The following is a 22,601-nucleotide window of genomic DNA, read 5'->3' as shown; positions in this document are numbered from 1 at the left end:
AAGCCAATGAAAACAGTATTTGGGGATGCAGACATTTGAGCATGCAGACATTTCTGTTGTCTCTACTTCTGTGTCACAAAAGGAAACATATAGAATCACATTTTTTAAATTAAATTTTCCTCTTAAAATATTTTTTAAATTATTCGAATTTTAATTCTTTTTTCTCCTTCACCTCCCACTGGAAATAAAGAAAATGAAAAAAAAAACTCATAGAACATTAGCACAGTCAAGGAAAACAAATTCCCATACTGGCCATGACCAAAACTATGTGTCTTAGTCTGCATATTAGTCTCTGTCAGGAGGTCAGTAGCATTCATTATTGGTCTTCTGGAATCATGGAAATGATGGACTTTTAAAGAGCTTGTGTATTCGAACCCTTGCATCTTCATTTGATAAAACTGAGATTGGAAGAGGTAAAATGATTTGTCAAACTGCCAGTATGTGACAGATTTGAACTTGAACCCAAGTGGTTTCCTGATTTCTAGTATTTTCTACCTCAGCATGCTCCCTTTCCTATTTCGTCTGGGCAAGACCTGACTTGACCCTTCCTGTTTAGTCTAAGGAGCCTGAGAAAGCATAGAAGGCCCTTAAAAGACTAGCTCAGAGAGTGTGCTAATCTTTTCTTGTTAACCAAGCTGGTGTTTTCCAAATAATCCATAAACCTGACAGGTGGTGGGAGAGTTGGTTCAGGCCCCCAGTGCCTACCTAGGGCAGTAACAACTTTGGAAGCTACTAGTAGCTTCCTCCTTCCCTTCCCAATCCCCTCAGGATTTGTTTTATGAGCAGGTGTTCCTGGTTAATTAGGTGATTAATACTCTTCACATTTGGGGAACCATTTCCCTGGTGATGACTCCTGCACAGCTAAAACATGAGAAAAGTCTGCAACTGGCAGGGTTGAAAAGGCAGGCAAAGCATGGGTGGGATCATTCCCCTTCCCATTAGGCCTTTCACTTTTGCTTCTCCTCAGATGGCAAGGAGCTTCATCAACTCTGCCCAAGAACTCTGTGGCTCCCTAAACTTCAAGGAAAAAGCTTGGAGCTAGTAGGCTCCATACAATCAAGTTGTAAAACAGACTGGGTTGACTTAAAGATTTTGCCAGCTTCCCTGACTCATCATCTACTCCCAGGAAGAATCTGAGAGCTCACTAGTGTGGTTTGACCTTTCCCAGAAATAAGAGCTGCACTGGTCTGAACACCAGGATGGATTTCATTTAAGATATTTGTCATGTCCCAACCTCACTGTTAAAATCCATGATTCCTTACCCTCCTTCTTTGAGTTCTCTTCCCCTGGATCAAAAACCTGCTCTAAGAATCTGGAATTCATTCCCACATCCAATTCATATGATTACCTCTCCCAAGGAATTTGCATCTTAATGGGGATCTATACTAATAGGGAGGAGATTTGACTTCTGAACCTGGGCAAGTCACATGGTCTCTCCGGGCTTCAGCTGCCTAATCTGTCCAAAGTGGTGGGGTACGATAGTAACTTACTTATTTTAAATCAAGGAGCTCACCAGTTGATCTTTGGGGGAATGAAGATCTGTCTCCTGCACATATATCTATGAATTTCTAAGGAATAAAGCCCCTCAAAGGGAATTCAAGTATTAGTCAGCAAGGAGGAAAAATGTTTTGGGGACAGGTGCATTTTCTTGGAATCTGTGAAACTGTACTGAGGATCTTAATCATTGATCTTTAGACATTCTGCCCAGTAGTATGATCTCTTTGGGATATGCCCAGCCTACTCTAGGTAGGGTCTGCCAGATTTTGTAGGAACTATAGATACATATTAAGGGAAAGAGAAATGTTGCCTGTGCTCTTCTCAGTTCCTCATATATCTTCCACTTTCCTCTTCCCTGGCAATGAATGCTCTTACTTTCCCGACTTCTTCCTGCAAAGGAAATCCAGTCCATGAAAAAATAGATTTTAACTTTTACAAAGTCATGCAAAGATTCTGTCCGACAAATGAAATATCCCCCAGAAGTCTTTGTGAAAAACACAGCCCCCCTGCTGTGGTATGAACGCAGCAGAGAGACAGTCTAAAACCCAGCCCAACTGGGACTGCAGAAGAAGGAGGGAAAGCTTTAGTGTACATTTGGGAAAACAAAGAAAACCCTAATACTTTCTTCTCCAGACAGTCTCAGACTCTTTTGTGCCCTTGGGCCCTTGCCCAGTTCTCTCATCTGCCTCAGTCTTGGTACTAAATTGGTTCAAGGTTTGGAGGAGAATTTTGGAGGGAGAGAGGGAAGATGCTTGGAGTTCTTAAATGCTGAAGTCACCTCAAGGATGGAAATTGAGGATTTCTCTGGCCACCAGAGGGCGATGCCACTGCAGAAAGAGAACCAGGTCGTAAAGAAGCCAGAGCAAGAGTAGGTGGAAATATAAGGCTTCTTGGAAAGCAAAAGCAGTCGATGCATACATATGCAGGTGAGGAGGAGTGTGTGTGTATGGGTGTGTGTGTGTCTTTATACAATAATCCATATGCCACTTCCATTACAAATTCACAGTGGTCCTCAGGAAAAGTCCTGGAAGCTAAATGGGGTGGTATGCAAAAGCTTCTGGACATTTTTTGCTATTTGTGAAAGAAAAGGAATGTGTGGAGCAGAAAGTGAGAGTGAGACAGTCAGACAGACAGTTCGCCACAGACAGAGTCCCTATGAAGGGCCTGTGTATGAGCCCCCTATGTGTGTATACCAGGATCCCATCAGACCCATCAGACTAGGTCAAACTCAAATAAGTTTGGATTTTCCTTCCTGTCTCTCCTCTATTCTTCACCTCCCCCCCCCCTAAAAAAAAGTTCAAATGATTTCAGTGAAGTATTCATCTCCCTGCAACCCATACACCCCTCTATAAACCTCTTAAGGGCAAAGATAAGGTCATATTCCCTTTTTTATCCCTGCCACTTACCAAAATGTTCCGCCCATAGTGCAATCTTGATAGATGTTTGTTGAATTAGATGGAGTTGGTTAGGTCTAGAAAATCTAAAACCCAGAGCATTTGAGAGTTAGCCCTCTGAGCCTAGCCGAATTTCCCTGTCATTCCATTCCTGCCTCTTGTCCTGGTTCAGTGCTTTGGTGCACTGAAGGATGGGGGTGGGAGGGACATTGCTGGGAAATGTGTCAAGGATTGACAATAGAGACAAAGGTAAACTCCTAGGTATGATTGACTCTGAAGAGTGAAGATCTCACTGGGTCATACAATCCCAATTGTGAGAAGTGGAAAGAACCATAGGGATTTGTAGCCCAACCCATCTCATTTTCAGAGGAAGAAACTGAAGTCCAATAAGACATCGCTGGTTTGTGTGTTTCTGGTTTGTGAAAGATATGAGTCTGAGAGGTTAGTATCAGAATAGGAAGTGTATCCATGGGTGCAACGCATGAAAGCATGTGAAGGTGCACAAATCTGGTTGGGTGAATGGGAGGGTATGTGTAATAACTGTATGTCTGGAACACCCTTTGGAGTTAATCAAAGTGAGATTTCCGGGATGACTTCCCAGAAAGGGTTATTTCTTTGGCTGACTTAAAAGTTTCATCCCCAGTTAAAATGCAAACGTTTATAAACAGTCTTTTTTGAAAATGCATTTTAGCTATACTGGAAGGAGCCTTTCAGAGAAGGCACCCCGAAAATCACACTATGTCGGCTTCTGCCTACTCGATAGAGTGTCCCTGACACTGTTTCACATGACAATAATTACAAAAGATCTTTAGCATTTTCTGTAGACACCAGGTGGTGAATTTATTTGGAGAACAGGTAGTCTTTCACAGGATAAGCAGGTGTGAATTGTCAGCTGTGTGACCTGTGATCTGGATCTTTCGAGGGAATACCTACGAAGATGAGTTCACAGATCCATTGAAATGTAAAATGCAAATCCCCCAATGGGGTAACAGATTAAACATTATCAATTATTTATATCTCACTCTGAGTGAGTTTATCAGTCTTTCTCCACAAAAGGTTTTGATAGTGGTACGGGGCTTTAGCACCAAAACACTGAACCAGGACAAGAATCAGGGAGAGAAAGGTAGCTCAGCCCGGTACGTTGAGGGCTCAGAAAACAAACGCCAACTTCACCGTTTCTCCTAGTGTGGGCCCTGATTTGTGTATAGTAGTGCAGTCAGTGAGTGATTTGTGTGTGTTTCTGAGCAGCGCTCGGTGTTGTCTTCAGGAACGGTCCTGTGTACCTGGACGCCCACCATCCCAACTTCGACTCCCTCTCGCCCCTATCCCCCAGCTCCCTCCCTCCCGTCCTCACTCGCGGTAGCTTCTGCAAAGTTCCCAAGTTACTTGACATCACAAGTGGCGCAGCCAATAGGAGGCGGAGCTGGCGTTTTTGGGGGGGCGGGAGGGGTGGGCCCCACGTCTCCAGTGTCTGCCCTGCTCAGTGAATGGAGAGAAGGAGAACCGTCCAGCTCGTTCGCCCACCCCGTGCCCCCGCTGCTCCTGCCGCCACCACCACCCACCGCGCTCCGCACAGCCTGCCCGAGCCAATCCCTCACCCCCAGCCCCAGCTTCAGCTCCAGGACCCCAGCTAGCTACCAGCCTTCCCACCTGGGCAGGTTGGGCTATGCGGAGCGGGGCAGCCCGAACCCCGTGGATGGAGCCCCCGCCACCCCGTGCGCCCCTCTCCACCAGCGTCCCGTGCGCCTGAGCTCAGGACTGTCCCTACTCCCCGGCACCCCCTCCTCCGAGACGCCGAGGGCCCCCTGCCCCGCCCCCTCAGGCAGGAGCGCCGGTTCTCTAGCGCCTCGACTCTCTCCCTTTCCCCCTCCCCCGCCCGAGGCCGCCCCCGGCTGCGCTGCGCCCAGCTGCCGGCTCTCTGCTTCGCCGCAGCCTTCCCCGCCGCAGCCACCACTCCAGCGGCTGCGCTCGGCTACATTCCGGCCGGCGGGACAGTCTCCGCCGGGCCCCGGGTGCTGCGCTGTGCTGCGGGCACGAGCGCGGCCAGCCTGGGCCCCCGGACAGCATGGCCCCCAGTCGGACAGATGCCGGCTCCGCGCGCCTCTGGCGGGCGCTGGCGCTGGTGCTCTCTCTGGTAAGCGCCCTGAGCTGGCCTCCAGCCTCAGCCTGCCCCACCAAGTGTACCTGTTCGGCCGCTAGCGTGGACTGCCACGGGCTGGGCCTCCGGGCGGTGCCCAGAGGGATCCCTCGCAACGCCGAACGCCTGTAAGTAGCCCCTCGCCGCTCTCCTTCCCCCGCCCCCCCCCATCCCAGTCCTTCCCTTCTTTTCCCTGACCAGACCCAGGCCACCCACCTGGGCTGTCCTGCAGCGACCAACCCCAGCGCACCCGCTGGGAAGAGGTCTGGACGGAGGACTCCTTTCTTTTTCCCTGGGAGAGCTGAAGGCAACCTTCCCATCCAGTTTCCCTTTCCCAACGCTTCTCAGGCTGATTTTCAGGTCTGCAGCCAGGTGGGCAGGACTTCCCTGCCTGGTGGGGGACAGCAGGCTGTGCTCTGCCATTCTGAGTGTTGGTGGTAGGAATTAGAACCGGGAGGGGCTGCTCTAAGAGGCTAAGAACAGAGCGCACCAGGAATGGAGCAGAGCTTGGGTGGGGGCAAGAGCTCTGTGCGGCTCCCAGAGACTGGCACCCCGCTGGGTGGGTGTCATGTCAGGAGTCAGTACCAAAGATACGGAGTTTAGTTAGAGCCTAGAGGCTAGCCATCAGGAGGCTACCATGTCAAGTTAAGTTGAACGTGTGCGTATGTGAGAGAGCCTGCCCAACTTCAGAGGAACATGATGAATATAGAAGGGATTCTTTAGAAACCTCCCTCCAGAGCTCAGATCCTTTGAGATGCCAAGTTGCAGTCCAGGTTCTTTTGTTTTTTAATGGCTTGGTTACAAATACCTCAAAAAAAAGTGGGATCTAGAATGGAAATGCTGACGGGCCCCTTAAACGAGAACGAGCAGTATAATCTTACAAACCGCACTCAGCTTCCTATCTTCTGTGTTTGGCAGTGGGGAGCCACTCTGAGAGTTTGATGGATTGACCCTCGTTTTAACCCCAATTGTGCAACCAAATATTTACTTTTCAGATGTCAACGTTTTGGAAAGGTTTATCATTTTTATCCTAGAACAAAATTCAAAACTTGGACCTCTCTGGGACCTCTGAGACAGCCTTGCTGTGGTCCACGATGATTGTGGAAGGAAGAGAGGAAGGAGATGGTGGGAAGAAGGGGAAATAGTCCAGGGAACCGAGCCCAGAAGTGGGTGAGGGCATTACTCATGAATGATAGGGGCTTCCTTGCTCTCTTCTCTCTGCCACTCTGAGTCCTTCCCACGTGTATGACAGGACAGTTTGTGTGGTCCTGAGTGTGTCTAGTGTGTCTGACCTGTAAAGCTCAAGTGGGGTTAGGATGAGAATAAAACAATTATAATAATCCAACAGCTCCCTTTTAGGTTGTGTTTCAGAGCTTTACAATTTATGAAGTTTTTTTTTTCTCATGATCACACAGTGAGGTGGAATTATGCAAAAATTATTACCATTTTTCAGGTAGGAAGCTGATTCAGAGAAGTGACTTTTCTAAGGTCACATAGCTGGTACATGTCAGGGCTGGGAGTAGAACAGGCCAGTGCTCTTCACACCTTTCTTGGGTCTTCACTGGTTCATATTAGCTCATCTTGGCTCAAGTCTCCCTGCCTTCAGCATTACTCAAAATGGCCCTCTGTGATGATTTACTCTAATTTTTGGAGGTTTTTTCGTAGGCCTCAACATTCTTATTCAACCACTAAGTCGGGAAGGATGCATCATAGAATAATATTCAGCTCATTTCCAGAAACATGTATTAAGTGACTACTGTGTACAAAGCATTGTACTAACTACTGGTATTAAAATGAAAAGGAGCCTTTTACGAAAGAAGAGACCAAAGCTAGGAGAAGTAAAAGTAACTCACCCAAGAGATTAAATGACTTGTTAAAGGTTGCATGGTTCCTAAGTGGCTGAGTCAGAAATCAAACCCAGGCCTTAGATCATCCTGCCTGCCTCATAGGGTTGTTGTGAGAATCAATCAGTCTGTCATTAAATACTTATTTAACACCTACTCTGTGCCAGGCACTATGCTAAGAGCTGGGGATACAAAGAAAAGGCAAAGGAGAGTCCCTGACTTCAAGGAGCTTACTCATTCTAATGGGGATCAAATGAAATAACTTAAAGTGAATATTAAAATGCTATGTACATGTCAGTCTGTGGTGGTGATGATAACAACAGCTAGCATTTACTTGTTAGTGCCTACTATTACCCCATTTTACAGTTGAAGAAACTGAGGCAGTCAAAAGTTAAGTGACTTGCCCAGGATCACGCAGCTGATAAGCGTCTGAAGCTGGATTTGAACTGAGTTCTTTGTGACTCCAGGACTTGTGCTCTATCCACTGCACAGCCTAGCTGCTTCTACTATGAATATTATTATTTAATCTGATGTTATTGTCTAGTCTAATCCAAGTCACATGACTAGTTTATGGCAGACCTTGGACTAGAACCCAGGTCTCTTGCCTCCTACTCTATTCCTTTTTATCCACTAAACAGAAATGCCTCTCTGATAGACATTTGTTTTGTCGATATGGCTGGGTGGCTTGTGTTATAAATCATGTTTCCTCTCCCCTTTTTTCTGGGCCACAGTTATGATCTTGTGTTAATGTAACAAGTGTCAGTGTAGGCAAAGATCTGTAAACAGACTCTGGACAGAGTTCTAGATGAGATGGAGACAACTACTCTGTGGTCACTGCATTGACTCTAATTCTGTTAGTCTGCCCATGTCAGACAACATCCACTTACTTTGGATAAACTAAAAATCTGCACTTCTGAGGTGTCATCTCCCAACATCATTGTGTTGGTGAGCTGAAAAATCGACAAGGGCCCATTTCCTGCTGCATTTACAGAACAGTCCCAGGCTACTAGTACCGTGTTGCAGCAAGGTTCCCTCCTCTCCCCAACTGGGCGCCACATCTGTTTAGGAGTTTCTGGGTGCCAGATAATTTCTGATTGGACTGACTAGTGGGTCTTTGACATGATTTCTGCAATGATGACTCCTAACCAGAGGTGGGGGAAGGGTTAGAAGAGAAAGGACAGAGTGATTTAGTGAAAAGAACACTGAATTTGGAGTCCAAATAACTCACAGTTATTGCAACAGGAAAAGGCCAAGTCTTTCCCACCTCCCTGTTGTGGCTTACAATCCTTTGCTAATCTTATAGCTCTGATACTTGTGCTGAATCCTCCAATTTCCAAAAGTCTGGCTCTGCTTAGAAAATAAAATCTGTATTCTTGGATCTTGTTGCCCAAGAATCCTTATCTCCCCACTGCCCACCCCCTCCAAACACTTACATTCAGAAGGCTAAGGGTTAAGGAACTCTGGGAACTCCTCCAGAAGACAGGGTTCAGGAACTTCCAATACGTGGTTTCCCTCTCCATGGCTGCCTTCTTTTGGACTAAAGACGGTTATGGCTTTGCCTCTCCAAGTTTAGGACCAAGAACTTGGGATCCTTATCCCTGCACTCCACCAGGACTCCATGGGTGAAAGCATACTCTGTTTTCATATATTCTTTTCCAAAGCAGTCCTTAGTGACTTCTGGATAGGGAGGATCCTTCCCCTACCCAAGGACCCAGGTCCTCTTTTAACTCCGCTCTGAAAAAGGAAGAGGGGAGTCTCTGGTTGAAGACTTTCTGTTAGAGATGATCATAAAGATAGCTGTTCCTAAAACAGTTTAATCAATGAACAACCATTCGTCAAACAGTATATGGCCCCTACTGTACAAGGTGATGAGAGTACAAAGACAAAAAGTTCAGTCCCACAATAGTCTGAAGAGCTGGGTGGTGCAGTGGATAGAGCATTGGATCTGGAGTCGGGGAGTTCGAATCCAACTTCAGACAAGTCACTTAACCTCTGTTTGCCTCAGTTCTTCGACTGTGAAATGAGGACCTGCCTCACATGGTCATGAGGACCAAATGAGATAATATTTGTAAAGAGTTGAGCACAATGCCTGGCACATAAGTGCTATATAAATACTTATGCCCTTCCCCTTTCCTTCCTAGCCATCACCCCCAGTCTGAGCCAATCCATTCATCCCTAGCTACTGATAGGCATCCTCCTCATGACACAAGTATTTCCATATCCTCTATAGAAAAATACAATCAAAAGTCCAGACAAATACTACATATGCTCTATTAGTTTACTAGCTTGAGGAGGGGACTAAACATTCCCTGATTAATCCCCTACACTTACCTACTTGATGTTCGACTACTTTTTCTGAATCTGTTTTGTTCTTAGTAAAATGGGGGTGATAAATATCTCAGAGATTTTCCTCCATGGAATTATTTTGTCTTCTAAAAGAGATGAGTGATGTTAGATGCTTAGACTATCTCAGTCTGCGGGCATTGTATGAGCTATCAGTGATGATGGTTGGGCATCATACATGTTTCCCATTGTTTCTGGGCATTATCGCCACCCTGACCAAGGTATAGGGGATGAACACCTGGTTTGTAGCAGCTGGCTCAGTCAGGACCATAACTGAATGTAGAAGTAGCCAACCTATCGCCATTTCCCCATGGCATTGGAATTTCCATTTCTTCCCCTTTTCTACCCTCTCAATGCAATTACACAAACATTTATTAAGCACCTACTACATATAAAGCATTGTACTAGCTAAACATTGTGGATATACAAACCAAAGTGGGCTCTGCCCTGGAGGAACTTGCATTCTATAGGAGGATACAACACACACACACACACACACACACACACACACACACAGAGGCATTTAACAAAACCCCAACAATTTGAGGAAGAAGAGAACAGTGAAAATAGGCCTATTAGTGGGGAAAGTTTCTTACCTGATCTGAGACTCAAAGAAAGCTCAGTCATGAAATTTCCGTTCCACAAGCTCTCCCAGAATCCTGGGCATTTCCAGGCTATACCTGGCCATAATAAGAATTTCTTCGAGGAAGAATTTTTTTTATTGTTTTTCAATTGCATATAACAAAGAAAGCTAACAACTTAAAAAATACAAAGTATTGGCATGAGAGTAGAAACTTTACATTTCTTTCTAAGAGGCTTTTAAACTTCCCATGGTTTTTCTTTCATGGGCAACAGCTATGTTAGCTTTGAAATCAGATGCCTTGCAACCATTTTTTTTTCTGAACTTGAAAGGATGAAAAATACCTTTTCATAAGGAAGAAGAAACTGTCCAATTTGCTCTCCTCCCTCCTTCTCCCCAGGTCCTGCTCCCCTTAGGAATCAACTGTCTCCTCCTCAAAAGGCACTTTTTCAATAAATATATTGTTTTTTATTTTTGTTTTTCAAACTTGACAAACATCATTGATGGTGCTTCGTGTACAAAGAACAGAAAAATAGATTTGTATGTGGAATTGCAAATCTCTACGACGTACAGCTAGTCAGCACGTTAGGTCCAAAGATGACTGATCTGTCTATTTCCTTTTCAACTTCAATTCTGTGCATTTTTATTCAGGAAGCTAAGGGGGGCGGTGGATAGGGCACTGGACCTGGAGTCAAGAAGACCTGAGCTCCAATTGGCCTCAAGAACTAGCTAGTTATATGACCCTGGGCAAGTTACTTAACTTTTCAGGCTTTGTTTCCTCATCTGTAAAATGGGAGTTATAACAGAACCTACCTCGAAGGGTTGCTGTGAGAATAAAATGATGTATTTGTAAAATGTTGTATAAATACCAGCTATTTTTTGCATCAGTATTTCTTCCCTCTTAGTCCTCCTTGAGAAGTTTAAAACCCTGTCACCAATAAGCAGAGTGAAGCAAAAAAAATAAAATAAAATTCTCACGTTGTCAGAGTCTAAAAATGTACATCTCATTTTGTACCACTAGTCTCTTGCCTCTCTACCAATCCTTATTGGCCCTCTGGAATTATGGTTGGCCATTGCATCAGTCAGACCTCTTAGTTTTTTTTCAAATATATATGTATGTGTGTGTGTGTATGTGTGTGTGTACAAACATATATATATATATACACACATATATACATATATATATACACATACACATATTGTTTTTGTTGTATAAATTAACCTCCTGGTTCTGCTCACTTTACTCTGCATCAGTTTATACAAGTTCTCCCAGCTTTCTCTGCAATTATTCCTTTCATACTGTCTTAGGTGGGAATAAAATTCCACTATATCCTGCCACAATTTATTCTGCCATTCCCCAGGTGATGCGCACCTTGTCAGTTTTCAGTTCTTTGCTGTAATAAAAAGGGCTGTTTTTGAGTATTATTGTATGTTTAAATCTGCAAGGCACTTTTTCACAATATAATTTTGATGAAAATAGGAATAAGGATTACTGAGAGAATCATTTGAACTCCCCTTCACAGGGATTCAAGGAACCCTGTTAAATTGCCAATAATTAAATGTGTATCCAAGCTGGGGTCTGTGTTCCAGCTTCTCCATCATTATGTCAGCACTTCATAGGAGAAAAGAACCCCTTACTGTCTCTTATAAACTACTTACATTTTTTCCCCAACTAAAGAGGTGACACCCACAAGAAAGCTAAATAAACACTGTGGAGATTTTGGTGTAATTTATTATCTGTGCCGCAAAGATAGGGACTGAGAAGGGAGGAAGTGAATGGTGGCTGAAATGAAAACATTTACCATGTAGCCCAGAGTAAACAGATGTTGCATTTACCCTTTAAAGTACAAAAGAAGTCCACAGATGTGATTCTTCTCCAACCACAACCTCAGCCTGGAAGAAATAAAAAGAAGAAGAAGAAGAAGAAAAAGCAAGACAGATGAAAATGAGCCCTCACAGGCTCTCTCCCCCCATTCCTGCCAAGATACAGGCGGGGTCCATTTTTCAGAGAGGTGGTGGCCCCAACAACAAAGGGCAGGAGCGAGGGCAGGAATGAACATCTTTGGCATTTAGCTTGGCCCTAGCGCATGCTAGAGACTGCTGTATTTAAATAAACATTTCCTGTTTGTAAGAGAAAACGGCAAAGGGCTGAAACGTGAGAATGTGGTAACTTAATTTTCTCCATCACTCCAGATGACGTCAAGCATCCCCAGCGGTTATGTCCAATAAAAACCAACACTGTGTCATAGACTTTCCCTCACTTGACCACAATGGTTCCAAGGTCAACCAGGCGGCTCCCTGAGCAGCTGGACAGCAGGACCTCAAATCCCAGCATTTGTAGCCACTGGAGACTAAAGAAGTTATTGAACTGATGAGACTGCTCAGTAAGCAAGGAAAGAATAAGGGAACTATGGGTTTTCCCTGAAGTTTTGGCTTTGTGGCTTGAAGAGAAGGCATTATGGTGTAGGTGACAGAACGACTGGAGAGAACTGGGTTTTATTCCCTAGTCTTGTTTCTTTGGGCCTCAATTTTTGCATCTGTGAAATAAGGGGACTGGTCTTAGGTTATCTCAGGCTGCCTTTCCAGGGGTGACTGACATTCCATGCTCTTTGCTCTGTCCTCACTCTTCTCCCTGCCCCAGTCTAGACAGTCTTGCCTGGCTGGACTAATGTTATGGTCTCCCCTACTGCTCCCAGTAAACTTGCCCTGATTGACTCCATCTCTATTAAGTGAAGATTACTGTTAAAGTGGTTTATATCTTTTTCCAGGGGCGTGCTGCCTTGTGGTTCATTTAAATAAATTCTTTATTTCATTCATTTATTTATTTTCTGTGTGGATTTTCATGGGGGAATTTTTGGCCCTGGTTTTTTAAAAAAATGAATTCATTCGTTCTATCTTTCCTTAAATACCTCCTTTTACTGACTTCCCGTGTCTGCCTCTGTTATTGCTTTTTACTTGAAACAGCTGTATTTACTAGTGTACTCCACCCTTATTATGTAAGATGGTCTAACCCTTTCAGATTTGGGGAGGCATGCGTTGTCTCCAGGGGGTTAATCCCCATTCTTCAAGAAGCTTTTCTAGGACACTGTAGACCCTAAGTGAGCTAGTAAGAGAGGGCTAGCCTGCTGTGGCACACTCTGGTCTATTTCCTAAAGCAATCCATTACCCATAATGCCCCACCCTTAAATTTAAATGGGACTATCCCAGTTGGGAAGGTCAGGTGGAAAGAGGACACTCATGTAATGAGGGGGCTATTGTAGAATAGTGGAAAGAACACCGTGGATATGTAGCCAGAAGATTTGATTTGAATTCTAGCTATCCTTTTAGGCTCTTAGAGGACAGGGACTAGTTTTATCAATCAGTCCACAAGCATTTATTAAGATCTTACTAGGTGCTGTCTTTTTTCTTTTTCTTTTTAAGTTCTGTCCTCTTATGCCCATTGCCTTTTACCTAGTAAGTACTTCAATCGGTCAAGTATGCATTTACTAAGCAGTTACTATGTGCCAGGCATAGTGCTGAGTGCTGGGAATGCAAAAAGAGGCAAAAGCCTGCCCTCAAGGGGCTCACAATCTTATGGGGAGACAGATGACAGGAAAACAAATGCAGCTCAGTGGAGCATTTACAAAGGAATATTTACTTCAAAAGGTAAAATCAGAAACACTCAAAGTCACTCTTCCCAACACTGGGGAGGAATAATCCCCACCCACTACCACCTCAGTCTCTGGGGAGGACAAGGGGATTTGGGTCATAGTTTAGCTCAGTTCCCACAGAGGACAGTCCCAGTTCCAAGCCAAACCCTTCCTGCACTCGAGTCCCAGGTACCCTGGCTCTAGTCCCATCACCCGGCCTGCCATCCTGGCTCCAAGGTGGCCAAAGGATCACTTTTGGCACCTGAAATTAAGGAGGGCATACAACACATAAAAGAAACAAAGAGCTGGGATAAGAGAGAGGCAAACCAGGGAGCTATTACTATGGTGTCTGTACTGGGTGCAGCAGGTAGATAACTGTTGCCTGAGAAGTGCATAGTCATAAAGATGGTGGAAAGTGAGTGACTAGCTCCAAGATGCAGGCAGCCAATCAAAGCAGGCTAGCCCTAGCCAAACTATAGGGGACACATTTGAATTGGATTGTATGACTCTCATCTCTCTGAGCTTTAGTTTCTTTTTCTGTAAAATGAGTGGATTTGTCTAGATGACTTTGCTCAGATCATTTCCAGTTCTAAATCATGAACTAAGTAGTGTCTTCTATAAGAGTGAGCTCTTTAGTTCTCAATTGTTGTGGAAACTACTGCTGCCCAGCCTCGTAAACACACACATTTCTTATTTACCTGCAGGCGTGTGGGTATTGCATTCCTGGGGACAGTGGCTCCCTGGGGATAAAATACTTTGAAGGAGGGGTAAGGGATCTGGGCATGATGAATGCTGAGGGTGATAGTATTTTGGATTTGGACTCCACTGCTTTTGTGGTCCTTTCATTCATGTATTTCCAGCTTTCCTAATAGGGCCTGCTATCCCATAGAGAGTATTGTAGACCCTGATTCCACAGCATGTCCAAATTGAGAAGCAATTTGGAAGGTTAGTCCTCTGCTTACTGCAGAGTTTTTATGTGGTCTGAGGTTTGCATTGCGTAAATATGTTATCATATGTTGGGGTGGATGATTTTGCTGAGGCCCCACTGGCCTGCAACATCTTAAGCTTCCCTTACTTGGGTTCTGTTGCCTCAGACCTCATTTCTGAGGCACTACTCAGATTCTTTAGTTTAGACTCATAGTGAGTTTCTTTTAGAATATAAATTTCTCTCTTGAATTTTCTTAGAATACTTAGTCTCATTCCTTCCCCATTAGTTAGGATGCTACATTCCATGTTGCTAGGCTTTTTTTTTTCTTTACTTTTCCTCTGGAAAATTTTTCTGCCTGTGGAATCCACTCCCACTGCTATCAGAACCCCGAGTTGGTTCCTGCTTCATCAGGGCCGTGATTTTCTCTGGCATCTCAGGTATCTTCTGTAAGACAACTACCATATTTTCCTTGGGCAACATTGGCAAGGGAGACAAAATTACAGAGGAAGCTATGGGCCTGGTAACTTTTGTGCTTTCTCCATCTCTACCTTGGACCTCTGTATTTTCATTACGCGTGTGGTTTTTTTTTCATGTTAAATTGTAGCAAAAAGAATTGTTGAGCTCAAATCTCTTTTTAAAAGTGTGTGTGTGTGTGTGTGTGTGTGTGTGCGTGTGTGTGCGTGTGTATGTGTGTGTGGGGGGGTTTCTTTGTACTTGATCTAAGTAGTTACACTTAGAGGCTAGTGTCTTTCAAACCTTTGACTTTAGAGATGTTGGAAATTTCCCACTGGGGGGTACCCATTGTTTGGAGGCCAGATTATAGCGTGAGAGTCCAGAGATTTAGTTTGTAGTCTCATCTCTTCTATTAAATGTCACCTACTCATTCCTACCCATTGGTTTGGTTTCTCATCTTTTCTTTTGCCCTGACCTCTAAATGACCTTCTGCTTATCTGCTTGGCTTTGACCCAGTTGCCTTGCTCTGGTCTATAGCCCTTTCATTCTATGACCTTGGGAAAATAACTTTACTTCGCTGGGCCTCAATTTACTGATCTTTAAAATGAGGGCTTTGTGGTATTCTCTAAGGCCCCTTTCAGTTCGAACATTTGAGTACAATGTAAGCTTCTTGAAGGTAGGCACTTGAAGATAGGTTTTTAAATTTTTTTCGTGATTCCATTCCTGTGCCAAGTGCCTTGAAAAATGCTTATCTTGAGATGATGAGACTGTTTGCTGTACTGCTGGTTTCCTCCGCATTGCATGACATCCTATTTACTTGTGTACTAACTGGTTTCCTTCTTACTCCATAACATCCCATCCCCCAAACTCCGGGCATTTTCACTGGCTGTCCCTCACACCTGGAATTTCTCCCTCCTCACCGTTACCTTTTAGCCCCTCTGACTTTTTTTAAGGCTTAGCTGAAATCCTGCCTTTTCCTGATTCTCTTTAATGTCAGTGCCGTCCCTTGAAGATTATCTCCAATTTGTCTGGTATGTATCTCATACTACCACCACCACCACCACCACCACCACCACCACCACCACCACCACCACCACCACCACCACCACCACCACCACCACTACCACCACCACCACCACCACCACTACCACTACCACCACCACCACTATCATACTACTACTGCTGCTACTACTACTACTACTACTACTACTACTACTACTACTACTACTACTACTACTACTACTAGCTAACATTTATATAGTGCTTACTATGTGCCAGGCACTGTGCTTATTTTCCCCATTTTACAGATGAGGATACTGAGGCAGACAGAGGTTAAGTGACTTGCCCAGGGTCACAAGGCTAGGACTTGTCTGAGGCTGGATTTGAACTCAGGTCTAGCAGCCTTTGTGTAGACACAGTTGTTTGCATGTTAGATCCCTGTTTTGGCCTTTCTTTGTATTCCTTTCATTTTGCATAGTGCCTGGCTGATTGGCTTAACTTTAGTTGAATATTCAGAGCAGGGCTTCAGACCAGATTCCTTTCTGTGCCTTCCTTCTTTCAGTCCTTACCCCATTCTTTCCTTTGGCTCTGATGTCTCTTCTATTTAACTGACTGCTTTCCTGAACTTTTGTTCACTCATTTTGACTTACCTTCAGTATTTGTAACCTCCTGATTCCTGACTTCCTGCCTTGTGTCTGATCCACTGCTTAGTTTTGGCCTCTATATTTATATGTATACATATATACAGGTATATCTGCATATATGTGTGTATATATACATATACACATACATACACAAATACAGACACACACACACACACACACATCTACTTATGCTTACCTGCTTGGCTTCAAACCACTTGCTTTATACTGGCTTACATTTCTTGACTGTGTCTTGGCTTCACACGGACTTCCTTGTTCCAGACTTTTGACCCAACCTCAGTACTTCTCTTTTGACTGGCCAGCTTTGGTACCTTATCCTTTCTTTGTTCTCAGTTTTGTTAAGATTCTCAGTCTTTGCCATCTTCTGTTGTCGTCCCATTAGCTGCTTGTAGTAGCTACAGTCCCGAGATGTTTTGGATATGAGATCAAAAGATTGTAGGATGATAACAGGAAGGGACCGTAGAGATCATGAAGTTCCTTAACCTCAAGATTTACAATGACTTACGGTTTGGGTTTCAGATGAAATCTTAGCTCTGGCTGATAGTTCCAAAGTAGCGATGTTCTTAGAAAGTTCCCCAAACATGGCACTGACCTAGATATATCACATCATTCATAATCGTTATTATCAAAACCATTTTGTAAGCATATGACAATTTACACATGAAACCTTTGACTGCTGGACTTTATTTAAGGCAAATCAAATAGTTATATAGTTAGTCCTTGAGGATTTCACAGCCTGAAAACTTCATTCATGTAAGGCAGGGGATTTTAATGCATGGATATGCATAGATGTAGGGAGTTTGTTTGTTTTTAATAGAAAGGCTAATAGGTATGGGAGTGAGTTACAGAAATTTCAAGGATGTCATTCTGTCCTGCTCTGCCCTCCGGTTCCATTCAGCTCTGTAATAGATATGGGATACTGCCATCATTTGAAGTCCTTCTGATTTTAGTTGGGCTCCTCTTACGCCAGTTTGATTGGTGTTACACTAGTGTGTTATGGCATTTAAGTGTCTTTCACAAATGCTACTGCCCCACATTGAGGCAGCTAAGTAGATAGAACACTGGAACTGGAGTCTGAATCCAGCCTCTTACTAATTGTATGATCCTGGGCAAGTCACTTGACCTCTGTCTCAGTTTCATCGTCTATAAGATGGGGATAATAACAGCACCTACCTCTCAACGTTGTTGTAGAGATCAAATGAGATGATCTTTGTAAAGTACTTAGCACAGTTCCTGGCACATAGTGAGTACTTAATAGATACTTAAAAAAAATTAATTAAATTATTATAAAAATTATTAAAAAATTAATACTTAATAAAATAAATTTTTTCTTCCTTCCACTCACTCTAACAAGGTTGACAAAACTGACTTATGTGTGTCCTATTGTTGTTGGCCATCTTAGTCTTGCTGTGGCCTCTGTAGTACTTGTGTGTGCCTCAGCTTTAGACCACTCCCCAATTCCAGACCCCAGACCCTTGGCTTAATATTGCCTATAGAAGGGCTCATTGGTAGTTCCTTTTGGTTTTGGTTTACTCTCTGCATTTCATGATTAATAAATCATGCAGACTCTGCAGACATTAGGACCAGATAAGGAATTTCAGGGCTTCAGCAAGAACTCTCAGTAGTGTCTTTTGGGCTTCATGCATTTCAGAATACCAGGCTGCCTGTTAGATAATGTAGACTATCCAGTCCTTTAAGGGCAGGGTCCATAATATACAGCTTAGTCTACATGTCCATGATCTCTACAGCTCCTTACCCAGTATCTCACGTAATTGGACCCTGTTAGTGGTTGCTCCTCGGAGGACATGGTGGTCTTTGGTTTGTGTGCATGGGGCAAATCAGGTTTCTATCACAAGTGAGGGGTTCTCAACTTTGTGCCAACACTATATAGCTAATACAAAATAGCAATCTGTTTTGCCTTCTCCATCTAAAGTGACTGACAAGGGAAGGGCCACCATGCTCGATTCAGAAATGAGATTTATGGTATTGTGGGGAGACAATGGAACAGTGAAGAAAACTGCACTAAGCCCCTAGGAATAACTGATGAAAAGTGAGTTCCACTCATCCCCTTGTAATGGTACAAATATGGTGAAAAAACTTGCACATAATAAAAAAATACAAGTGGAATTAAAAAACTCATGGGGAAAATATTAATCTGAGAACAATGGTATTAGAGAAGGGCTTCAAGTGTGCCTCAGTGACTAGCTGGCAAACAGCTACAGCTCTGAATTTTATTAGAGTCCCCAACTATGCACAGAACACTGACCTTATTTGAGAAATATTTTATAAATACTGTCACTTTGCTCATGAGGCAGTTTAGGGTACCCATAAGGAAGGAGATATAGGGCTGCATTACGGGGGAACATCTCTGCCCATTGGATGCTCTGGGTCTTTGGCATCAGTTCCCTTGTGTTGTCTCTGGCAGATAGGGTAGAGGCCTCCTCCTTGCTCCTTTCTACAGGATCTATCCAGGCAGATGTTAAGACGTCTGGCCATCCTTTTAGAGATGGTTTGGAGAAGCCAGGAGGGTGAGGGCAGGGATAGTCCTAGGAGAAAATGGTGGAGAACCTTTCCTTGGCTAGCAATGCTCTTTTCTGATTGCTCTGCCTGATCCATGGAGACTCATTAGTAGTGGTTCTGAAACAACATTCACCTGGTTCCTTTGGAAAGGGTGGGTTGTGGATAACAGGAGCCAAGGGTTGAGTGGAACATGTGCAACATGTGCACTATAACTCTTCCAGCTAGAAGCTGGCACCTCCCTTTCCAGCTCTTGCCAGTTTACAAGTATAGAGGTTACGCTCCAGGACCTGGTTCTCTTCCATCCCCCTACCTCCTCCTCTTTCCCTCCTAACAGGCACAGGCCTTGCACTGTGGCATCCTATAAAGGGTATTGGATTAGGGGTAGGAAAGACTGGATTCAGACTCTAGCTCTGGGACCTACCCTCTGGATGACATTGGGAAAGCCACTTAGACCACCCTTAAGAAGCTTACATTCTGTTGGGTGAGGCAACATAGACATCAGGGGATAAGTATATACAAGATGAATAAAAGGCCTTTTTTAGTGGGGGAGTAAAAGGAGAGGGTCTTTAATAGATGAAATGAATGTCTCTTGCTAGTGCTAGCTTTTCTTGGTGTAAACTGGTCTTGCATTTTAGCCAGAAATTATACTTTCAGAAAACTTAGCACTGGTCATAGATTCTCAAGGTGTGAGGGAGATTGAAGACTATTTCATTCAAACACTGAATTTACAAAGAAGTGAGTGGGGAAGTGACCTCCTTAGCAAACTAGTAGCAGAACTGGGTTCTTTATATCTGACTTCAATCTTTCCTCCTGTGGTTTGTGTCCAGTCTGTTTTTGGTCTAAAAGAGAAACCACTCAGAAAAACAGGAATCAAATAGTGATGTAGGGGGCTATAGGTAGGTCAAAGGTGAGCTCAAGTTCCTGGGCTGATGGCCTGACATTTGGGCTTGGTGTGTCACAGGTGGGGATGGGTGGGGGCAGGCATACCTGGTTAATGCTATATGGATGATGGTCTGAGGGGATGATGTCAAGGAAGGAAGGAGGTTAGAGAAAGGAATACATCAGATAGGAAAATAAATGCATGATTTTGGAGGTGCCAAATTTCTTTAAGGATAGGAACACTGAAGGGCAAAAGGCAATTCCTGCCATAGGGAACAAATTGACTGAGGTCTTGGGAGGCAGAAGCCAAGAAGTAAAAAGTGAGCAAAGGAACCTCAGGAACTGAGATCAGAGTAGCAATCCAAAATGGGGGGCCTGTTGTTTCATGGGAGTTTTTAACTACTTTGAATTGTTTTTTTCTAATTACTTCATACCACAAGATGGAAACTGATCTGCTGTGTTTAGATGTACATTTTAATGCATTCTGGAGAATTTCCCATAAATTTCTCCCTTATTCTCCACCGCACCCTCTCCTGTGCATTTCTGAAAATTTTGCAAAGCCAAAATCTCTTTTGGGCTCTCTCTCTCTGCTTAGTGGAATCAGTTACATTCTGATTATAGCCATATTCTGGAAGGAGTCTCTTTCCCTTTTTAAAACATGGACTTCGAAGACTTCACTATGGTTTCTTTGTCTGTGTTGCTAATGATCAAAGGATCTCATTGCAAAACAGCAATTCATGAGCAGCATGATGCTGAAAATATGTCTTTAAATATGATTTTGTGTAGCCAAGTTTGGAGAACAGCTTTTTCAAGGTAGGAGGATGTGGCTCTACAGTCAGTGTTCTTAACTTGAGATCCATGAACTTTTTTAATAAAAAAATGTTTCGTGAACTATTTCAGTATATTTGGTTTCCTTTGTAATCCAATGTAACTTATTTTGTGCATTTAAAAAAATTATTCTGAAGCATCCATAGAATTCACCAGGCTGCCAAAGTATAGGGGTCCAAGATACACAAAAAGGGAAAAAACCCTTTCTCTAGTGAATTTACCATTATTGCACTGTAGTATAAAAAAAAAAACAATGGACCAAAATTCTGGATCTCAGATTGCCTTTGACTGTGTGGCCTTGAGGTAGTCATTTTAGTCCTTTAGGCCTCAGTTTCCTCACTTATAAAATGAGGTCATTGACCTTGGATGATCTTATCTATAAGGTCTCTCCCAATACTATGGTTCTGGTATCAGAGATCTTCCATTGGGCATGGCTGAGAACCTGTATCTGAACTCCAGTCAACTCAGACCAGTCCCAGGGAGCTTCCTGTGGGCCACGAGAAGAGTCCTGGATTACAACCTCAGGAAGTATCTGAGCTGTATAAGTCTAGGCCAAAAAGTTCACATGACACCATTCTAAATATCCTCAATTAAATTTATTTCATTTAAAAAATAATATCCTAAAAATAACATAATCTGGAAGAACAAAAGGTCAAGAATATCGAGGAAATCAATAACAAAAATGTGAAGGAAGGTGACCTAGCCATACCAGATTTCACACTGTATTATAAAGCAGTAATTATCAAAACAATCTGGTATGGGTTAAGAAATAGAGTGGATCAGTGGAATAGATTAGTACCCAAGACATTTTAGCAGAAGGTCATAGTAATCTAGTGCTTAATGAACCCAAGGATCCAGGCTTTGGGGATAAAAACTCATTATTTTACAAAAACTACTGGGAAAATTGGAAAACAGCATGGCAGGAACTAGGTATAGACCAGCATCTCACATTGCATATCAAGATAAGGTCAAAATGGGTACATAATTTACACATAAAGGATAATACCATAAGTAAATTGGGAGAGCATGGATTAGCTTATCTGTCAGGTCTATGAATAAGGGAATAATTTAGGAACAAGCAAGCAATGGAAAATGGATAATTTTGATTACATTAAATTTAAAAGGTTTTGTACAAACAAAACCAATGCAACCAAAATTAGAAAGAAAGCAGAAACCTGGGGGAAAAAACCTTTTACAGAAAGTATGTCTGGCAAAGGTCTCATTTCTCAAATATATAGAGTACTGAGTCAAATGTATAAGAATACAAGTCATTATTCAATTGATAAGTGGATATGTCAAAGGATATAAACAGTCAGTTTTTAGAAGAAATCAAACCTATCTATAGTCATGAAAAAATGCTGTAAATCACCATTGATTAGAGAAATGCAAATTAAAACAACTCTGAGATACTACCTCACCTATCAGATTGGCTAATGTGACAAAAAAAGAAAATATTGGATGTTGGAAAACTGGGACACTAATACATTGTTGGTGGCATTGTGAATGCATCCAGCCATTCTGGAGAGCAATTTGCAACTCTGTCCAAAGGGCCATAAAACTGCGTACCCTTTGATCCAGCAATTCTACTGTTAGATCTGCTTCCCAAAGAGATATAAAAAACAAAAGGTAAAGAACCTATTTGTATAAAAATATTTATAGCATCTCTTTTTGTGGTGAATAAGAATTGGAAATTGAGAGGATGCTCATCAAGTGGGGAATGGCTGAACAAGTTGTGATGTGTGATTGTAGTGGAGTATTATTGTGCTATAAGAAAGGACAAGCAGGATGATTTCAGAAAAACCTAGAAAGACTTACATGAACTGATACAAAGTGAAGTGAGCAGAACCAGGAGATCATTGTGCATAGTAACAGTGCAATCTTGTAGGATCATCAACTGTGAATGACTTA

The 22,601-nt window shown here is 43.2% G+C and overlaps 1 protein-coding gene across 1 annotated transcript in view; it reads left to right on the top strand.

Annotated features, from left to right (window-relative positions):
• The first annotated feature begins 4,956 nt into the window (after window positions 1-4,956).
• SLIT3 (slit guidance ligand 3) overlaps window positions 4,957-22,601 on the top strand; it is a 792,609-nt gene continuing 774,964 nt past the window's right edge. Inside the window, exon 1 of the mRNA XM_036752562.1 lies at window positions 4,957-5,156. Coding sequence (XP_036608457.1) covers window positions 4,957-5,156 — 200 coding nt within the window. The remainder of the gene's footprint in view (window positions 5,157-22,601) is intronic.

This window comes from Trichosurus vulpecula, chromosome 3, assembly GCF_011100635.1.
Source record: "Trichosurus vulpecula isolate mTriVul1 chromosome 3, mTriVul1.pri, whole genome shotgun sequence".
In the NCBI taxonomy this organism is placed as follows: Eukaryota; Metazoa; Chordata; class Mammalia; order Diprotodontia; family Phalangeridae; genus Trichosurus; species Trichosurus vulpecula.
Note: the sequence above shows the minus strand (reverse complement) of the source record. Positions and strands in the feature narration are given on the sequence as shown.